We start from the raw sequence: 8,211 nt of genomic DNA, 5'->3' as shown, positions 1-8,211 counted from the left end.
ATGAGAGCTTTTCTTCACACTGGTAAAACTCGGTGTTAATAACAACAATAATAATTAACTATATAATGAAAAAGTGTGTATTGTGAATTGTCGGAGATAAAGCATGAGAGCTTTTTCTTCACACTGGTAAGAATCTGTGTTAATAACAACATTAATAATTAACTATACAATTAAAAAAAAATGTGTATTGTGGACTTGTCGGAGATAAAAGCATGAGAGCTTTTCTGCACAGCGCTGGAACACGCAAAGGCAAGTATCTTTATTTTCATTCTATTTCTAACAATGATTCGCTATTTTTTCTTGTCACTATAAAAAACTAATTCAATTTTTCTTTTATCACATCTGTCGCCATTTTGCTTGTTTTTGTTTAATTCCTCTTTATACATTGAGGTTAATCGAAATATAACTTTAGACTTTTACATGGAATTGAAACATAGAATGTTGCCTCCTTTGATTGAATCGAACCTGTGACTCCTCTTTGATCACAAAACAATAGTGACGGCCATCTTGCTTATTTTACCTACTCTTTATGCATTTAAGCTAATCGGTACTGGGGCCCCACACGGCAAAACAACAGATTCTAATTTATCTTTATACATTAGCGGTAAAGTCTTTGCGTTGTAATCAAAAGGCATTTTGTTTTGATTTTTAATATCTGTTCCTGCCTAAATACTAATGGGACTCAACACACTTCTTTTTTTTTTTTTAAAAAAAACATCATTATCAGCCAATTTGACATTGTGAATCGAACCCGGGGACCTTTTCATTACAGCATAAACATCCTATTTCCAATTAGTTCATTTTCTCTTTGTGCACAAAAAAGCTAATCGGAACTTTTAAACAAATACAATTGAATATCCAATTTTCACCAACATTGGGAATCGAACCCTCAACCACTTGGTTAAAACATCTCGCGGAATAAAAAACACCCCCCGCGCCGCGCCGCCCCGCCCCGCCCCGCCCCGCGCCGCTCCGCCCCGCGCCGCTCCGCCCCGCGCCGCTCCGCCCCGCGCCGCTCCGCCCCGCGCCGCGCCGCGCCCCCGGTCGCCGCCGCCGCTAAACACAAAACGCGGCCGCCATTTTGATTTTATTCAAATACTATTTATGCACAGATGGACTAATCGGGACCTATAATGGCGGGACAAAACAATTGGCCTCATTTAACTACCTAGAGAATCGAACCCGCGACCTCTTCATTACCAGGCGACAACATTAACCACTAACCCAACGCCGCCATATTGATTTTATTCAAACACTATTTATGCACAGATGGACTAATCGGGGACCTATAATGGCGGGGCTAAACAATTGGCCTAATTTAACTACCTAGAGAATCGAACCCGCGACCTCTTCATTGCCAGATGACAACATTACCACTAACCCAACTCGATTTTCGAACTCAAACATTTTGTTGCCTTTATTTACACCCAGGCTAATCGAGACCATTCAATATTGACATCGTCGACTTGTAATCAAGGGGTCCCAGATTCGATACTCGGTGGAGGCACATAGTGGTCCGAATCACCACTTTTCAACTGTAGCTCCAATCCTGATTAGTTTTGCCGTGCATAAAACGGAACTTAAAAAACTAACTCAATCTATCAATCAATCAATATTGACTCTACCAGGAATCGAACCCTCGACGCCTCTTGTTTTACAGAGCAATAACCTTAGCCACTAAACTTTCGGGGGTAAAGCAAAATTCGGCGCCATCTTTAAATCATTTCTTCATGTCTTTGAATCATACGCAATGGTTGCGCGCGCATTTCCTCCACACACACACACACACAAACATACGCACGTGTTAGGTTAGCATACATCAAGAAACAACGTGACAAATCCATTGACCCCCCCTCCCCCCACCGCTTCGGATGCCTTCAATGTCAACAGTCACGTTCTGCTGACTCAACAATAAAATCGCTCGTACCCCGCTACCACCGGATGTAACATAACACCAGGCGCATCAAATTTTTGCTGACGCGTAGGAACATAGTGCTGCCATTACTACTACGACTGCTGAGCGTGCGTGACCTACGGATATTTAGGCGCTATATCCAGACCAACAATCATGTTTCTCTGGCCGAATTACGACTGTGGACTCGAGAACGCTTTCACATTGAAGTGTCAACCAGAACCATTCGCCGTTACCTACAGCGATGCGGTTACCGAGTGTACAAGGCGAAACGTAAACCCTTCCTTTCCATGTTGAACAAAGGCAATCGACTACGGTGGGCACGAATGTACCGGAGATGGACATTTCGGCAGTGGAACAGGGTTTTGTGGACGGACGAATCCATTTTCAATGTTGTGTACGGGAAAATACGGAAAACAGTCATTTGTCGGAAGGAGGAACAGAATGAAGCAAAATGTTATGCACGTCGAGTACAGAAACCTGCGTCAGTGATAGTATGGGGATGCATGACGGCGTCTGGGGTTGGCCCACTACACGTCTGTGAGGGCATTGTGAATGCACACGCCTATACACGCATACTGGAGCGGCATCTTCCCACAGTGCGAAGGCACCTGTTCCACAGGCGGCGTCTCATCTTTCAACAGGACAATGCCAGGCCTCATACAGCGCGGTTGACAAGAGAATGGTCGACTCGCCATCACGTGCGAACTCTGCCATGGCCACCATCGAGTCCCGACCTCTCACCCATTGAGAATGTGTGGCGTGTTCTTAAGCGACGTGTACAACAGAGGGGACCCACGACAGTGTCTGCTCTTATCGCCTGCCTGAAAGAGGAATGGCACCGCATCGATGTGGAATACCTTGAACGACTCGTCCGCAGCATGCCCCGACGCATTGCCACAGTTATTCGCCGACGGGAGGTGTCCCACCATGGTAAACAGGATCCCCTCTAACAGTGGTCGAACTTCAATGTCACGTGTAGATGTACGAAAATGTTTTATTTTGTGTGGACACCATACATTGCTGCGTTGCAGCGGAAATTTATGTTTTCCTTTATTCCTTGTAGCCTGCTGAATAAAATATGTTCAGCATATGCATGTGTTCTCCTTCTTTCACAACGCACTCCTATATTTGTGACTGGTCGAACTTCATTGTCACTAAGGTTGTAGTTTCGGGAATTAAAGTAGTATCCATCCCACAAAAGGGCACGTTCTCCGCCGGAAGTGAAATATTCTTCCATTTTTTCTTGCTTTCCAACCGCACTAGTTAGCTAATCATGTGCAGATGTAAGGCTCGCAAGCCTCATGATTAGAGCCCGGACGTTAGTCACTAAAATTTAACAATGGGCAAGCTAGAAGGTATTAAAAATCTAGCAAGTGTAATTAAAATAGGAACATCAAAACGTGCTACCAAATGAATTCCTACGTCACGGCATGAAATTATAACGCAGTAAGAAAATATTAACTACAGTACATTTGAATTATTTTAATGCAATGCTAGTTTCGAAAATCAGGTAAATAGGCATTTGTAGGCATTATATACAAAAATAATTGAAATGAGCTTTTGTGTAAAAAACCGTAATACCCTGATATGAACTTATATTAAATCATTCTTAAGTCATGTGCAAGAACAAAGTATAGGCACTTTGCGTAATGGAGACGCTCAGTAGCGTAACTAACACGCTCTGCGCCCCCCCCCCCCCCCCGCAACTTTCATTTGCTCGTCCCTACTCGTAAAATAGATAACTTTCCTTTCTAAAATATTAATTCAGGCTTACATTTATGTTAGGTATATACAAATATGAAAGCACATACATGTAATTTGAATCAATGTAAAAACTTATACGAAAGGTTAAGACAACAGACAAACTGTAAAAAGATTATACTGTATATTGTAATTATATATGAAAATACACGAGCGTGCCATTTCTTTTATTATGTTTCGCTGTTGTTCGTCTCGTAGTTATTATTTCCCCTCTTATTCTTCTGGCCATTATTCCGGAGCTGCAGTCCTCTTTACTACCAGAACAGCACAGTGGAAGGTTGTGAAAATAAGTAAAATGAATGACAGGAGAAATTATCTCTTAGGCGGGAAGGTGTCTGACTGCTATGCAGGAGATCCATGTTCGATTCCTGTTGTGGATGATGTAAGATCGGATTTTTGTGGGTGATGCAAGGTCGGATTTTTTCGGATTTTTTTCGACTCTGGGGTTCACCCAGCTTCAAATAAATGGGTATCTGGTGGTAACCTTTGGGAGTAAAAACAACCAGACCGTAGTGGTGATCACATCAGTCCAAAAAAATGGCCGACTCTCACATCCCCCTATATGTGGCTCATGTCAAGGTGTGAAAAGTGCACGAGGAACTTTACCTTACTTTTACTTTGCCTAACACCCAGTTTCTACTAATAATATTAATCTGAGTGAGAGAAAACTCATACTGGCAATATCAATACAATGTTCTCTTTGTAATATGACGATATTCTTAGTTTGTTAGCTGTGCAGTGCCCAGAAGTTTTGTTGATCGATTGAGTTGATTGAGTTGCCTTATTTTTACTTCGCTTTTTGTGGCACTTTTGCCTAATTTGCAAAGATGGGGAATAGGGATGATATAATGAAATTGATGAATGGACACTCACAAACATCCATGCCCAGGACAGGATTCGAAGCCGGGACCTCTGGCGTCGTATCGAGATGTGCTACCCAATCCGCCACGGGCACCGGCTCAGCAATGAGGTTAAAGAGAGATTTGAACAAAAGGGTTTTTCATGGTTTTCTTTTTCTTTAAATAGTCAACCTCACATCTTACCTTCAACTGACGTTCATTTTAGTTTTTAAGAGAAATGGGGTACAAAGTGTTACAATTTCCACCAATGTCTTCTCTTAAGCTATTACCATCTGTAGGAATTAATTTAGAATTACAGAGGTTATACTAATATTAGAGAAGCTATGCGGAAAATCAAATACCACGTGATATATATTATTGTCTGTAATAAATGTCTGCAATACATAAATTGTACTACATCCGAGAATGGAAAGAAAGAATGAGTGTTTTGCAAGATATTCGAACATATGATTTGTATACAACTTGGCCAGCTTCATACTATTCCCTTCTTTCTTGGTCGAATAAACTCACTTTAAATATTGTTTTAAGAGTCGTTAGCAGTTTTGCACACTTTATTTACCTACCTGCTGTTCCACACTAGTATATTTTGGCATCTGCAACGAAGAACAAGATTTCTGTGATACCTTCTACTCATTCGTCTACTCTAATGTGGCCTTTCTCATGTATAATAAACCAGAAGTGTCATCGTTACATATTCCAAAAAAGTGTCTCGTTCCTGGTACTTAATTCCAGAATTAACCAAAGCTACCGCACATTTAGTTTAAGGACATATAGTATAAAGTGACAATCAAATAACCTAGATAACAACGCGAAATATTTACAACTAACCACTTACTCTATCCAGTTAGATCTTACAATTGGTTTCTACTTTACTGTTACTAGTTTTCTAAAAATAACAAAATCTACTCATTTTAAGATATCTGCTACTAGTTTTCTATAAATAACAAAATCTACTAATTTTAAGATATCTGTAGACAAACTTTATTATTACAAATATAGGCCATAAAAATTTTAGTAATTATTCAGCCGTAAAGTTATCCTGCGAGTCCAACGTGGCCTACAGCAGCAATAGGTCCAGGATGGGCACTGTGCCCAAGCTTGCTCACCACAGCGTTGAATCCGTTGATTGGATCAGCAGCGTAGTTCACAACTCTCAAAGTGCCATCTGGTTCAGCCACGCTGTATTGGCCTTTCACCAAACCTCCATCACGAACTTCAGACTGGCTCTTGTGGTCTCCAGTCAGAGCGTCGGCCACTCCGTAACCGAAGGCGTATCTGGGGTAGGCCTGGAAAATATTATCTTTTGTTAAAATATATTGAATTCAAATAGCTTCGTTCTGATCAACATCCAATTATACTATGAAATCAATAGATGTTTAGTAACGTATAAAAATGAAGGAACTTACGTAGTAATCAACAGCAGCGGCGACAGGAGCAACAGCAGCTACATGAGCCACTGGAGCAACAGCAGCAACAGGACCAGCGTAGCCCAATGCACCATAACCGCCTACAGCACCACCAGCTGCAACCGCTACGAGAACGGAGAATACCAAAAGAGCCTGAAAAAAGTTTTTTGGTGATTAGTGTAAATCAAATATGAACAGTCGTTAGAAATTAATAAGGAAATGGAGTAACATAATGAGTACTAGCATTTGAAAAATAAAGTATGTTTTTTTATTAAAATGTGCATGTATTTTGTATGCCTCCATTGCCATTTACACTGTAAATCCGTCTAAAACGGTTTGCCTACTTCACTCAGCACTCACTATACATTTCTAAAGAACTTAAATAAATCAATTTTGACAGTCAGTATGTTAAACACGTTTGTTTGTTATTTTCACATTTTTTTACCCAGTAATAAGGGACGAGAGAAATAGGTTAGAAATCTAGGATACTCTTTCGTGTTTGTTTATTCATCTTGTTCACAAGAATGTACTTGATAAAGTTTCCATATAGAAAGAATCTGACTTATCAAACATATGTAACAAGAATAACCTTTAAAATAAAACATACAACAAACTGTCTCAGTTGTTCCATATGATGTGATATGAATGAGCCACACATGATTTGAAGCAAATACGAGTAGTAAGATGAATTACAATATTTTGTAGCTTCAATACTGTTTATGAATATTTGTATTACGTTTATATTCGAATCGTAATACTCGAGCATCAAATTGCTAACAAATGGATATTTTAGAAGTAGTATATTTATTTTCATAAATGCAAATTAAAGATGGAACTTGAAACTATTTTCGGATTAAGAAGGAGCCTAGATAAGTCATATTCAAATCTGGAGTTGGTTTTATTGTGTTATTCTGATTTGTTTCAGAAGAAAACAGAATTACTATACTTCATGACCCGATTTGTAGAAAGCTTAATTATTTAAAATAGCCTGGTATTTTATAATGTATTAAATAACATAAATAATAATAATTTATTAATATGTTAAAAAGGCTGTACTTTGATTTAAAATACTGTGTACTTACTGAAAACGAGTTCATGATGTGCTTGTTGCTGCTTACTGTGATGAGTGGAGGAAACTCGAGGCTTTATATACCCATAGGCATGTTTACTTATTCAAGGAGAGCTAAAGTGAAACTCGTTAAACGAAACTTGATCACGTCTAATGACGAAACATGAATACTTCCTCAAATTAATGAGATACTAATGAAATTATGAAGTGAGGTGTAAATACATGGGAAACGAGACATACATACGTATATATTATATGTAAATCATGTTGTATTGTATCTTTATAGGATATGCATAATTTCGATGTAGAAAGGGAATGTCTGCATTTGAATTTCTTTCTAACTAAATCCTGTGAAACATGGATGCTACTCTAAATGAAAAAAAATAATGATGACGTCGAATTAAAAATGCCTGGCAAATTCCGGAAGTTCTTTAAAGATGAAATACTTTTCTTTGAATATGTATGTATAATTAGACTATTTTTTAACATATCGAAACCTATTGGACGCCTTGTATTTAAGGGTTGAGGTACATAGTGGTTCGGATCTTACTTTAAACTGCAAACTCAGTCCCGATAATCCTTACTGTGCTTAAAGTGCACTTATAACAAAAACTTACAGAACGAAAAACATTTTGCTTTAGCGAGGAACTGAAAACAATGTATTTAATTTACAAAACAGTGAATAATGTGTTAAAATCATGATATTATATCCACATTATCAGAAGATATTCACATTTATATTGAATAATAACTAGAGCTGAGCCGATACCACCATTTGCCAATACCGATACCGATACCATGACCGATACCCACCGATAACGATGCCGATACCGATACTTGTATAATTCCAGTACAAAATAACAAAGGCTAGATCACTAGGAACGTATTTAGAAATATGTAATTTGGGGAATAGGTCCGATCCAAGTGTATCAGAAAAATAATAACAAAAGTGTGTATATTTAATACGTTAATATAATTAATTGCAATAATATGAAAAATAATTAATTAGTACTTAATTTCTCTGATGCGTATGGAGTATTGTTGTTTGTAACCACAGACTAAGAAACGGAGGAAAGACAACGTTAATATTATTTTGTTCTTTCTATCTTGACTAAAAAGTATTGTTATTACATTAATAGTAAAAAGACGCTATGAAATCAGAGATAAAACAGCAAATATTCATCATCTGGCTTACGTGTA

General features: G+C 38.5%; 1 protein-coding gene across 1 annotated transcript; it reads right to left on the bottom strand.

Annotated features, from left to right (window-relative positions):
* Window positions 1–5,539: 5,539 nt before the first annotated feature.
* LOC145992624 (cuticle protein 19-like) lies at window positions 5,540–7,049 on the bottom strand. The gene is made up of 3 exons (XM_083128984.1): window positions 7,025–7,049; window positions 5,943–6,095; window positions 5,540–5,822 (listed from the first exon to the last, which is right to left on the bottom strand). The coding sequence occupies exons 1-3, from the start codon at window positions 7,037–7,039 to the stop codon at window positions 5,571–5,573; spliced, it is 420 nt and encodes a 139-aa protein (XP_082985110.1). The 5' UTR covers window positions 7,040–7,049; the 3' UTR covers window positions 5,540–5,570.
* Window positions 7,050–8,211: the final 1,162 nt, after the last annotated feature.

Source organism: Lepisma saccharinum, chromosome 9 (genome assembly GCF_977018435.1).
Source record: "Lepisma saccharinum chromosome 9, izLepSacc3.1, whole genome shotgun sequence".
Lineage (NCBI taxonomy): Eukaryota > Metazoa > Arthropoda > Insecta > Zygentoma > Lepismatidae > Lepisma > Lepisma saccharinum.
Note: the sequence above shows the minus strand (reverse complement) of the source record. Positions and strands in the feature narration are given on the sequence as shown.

Excerpts from the sequence above, each read along its gene's own strand:
- LOC145992624 (XM_083128984.1), bottom strand. Across the intron at positions 5,823-5,942 it reads CCGCTGCTGTTGATTACTAC|GCCTACCCCAGATACGCCTT; the intron begins GTAAGTTCCTTC and ends AATATTTTCCAG.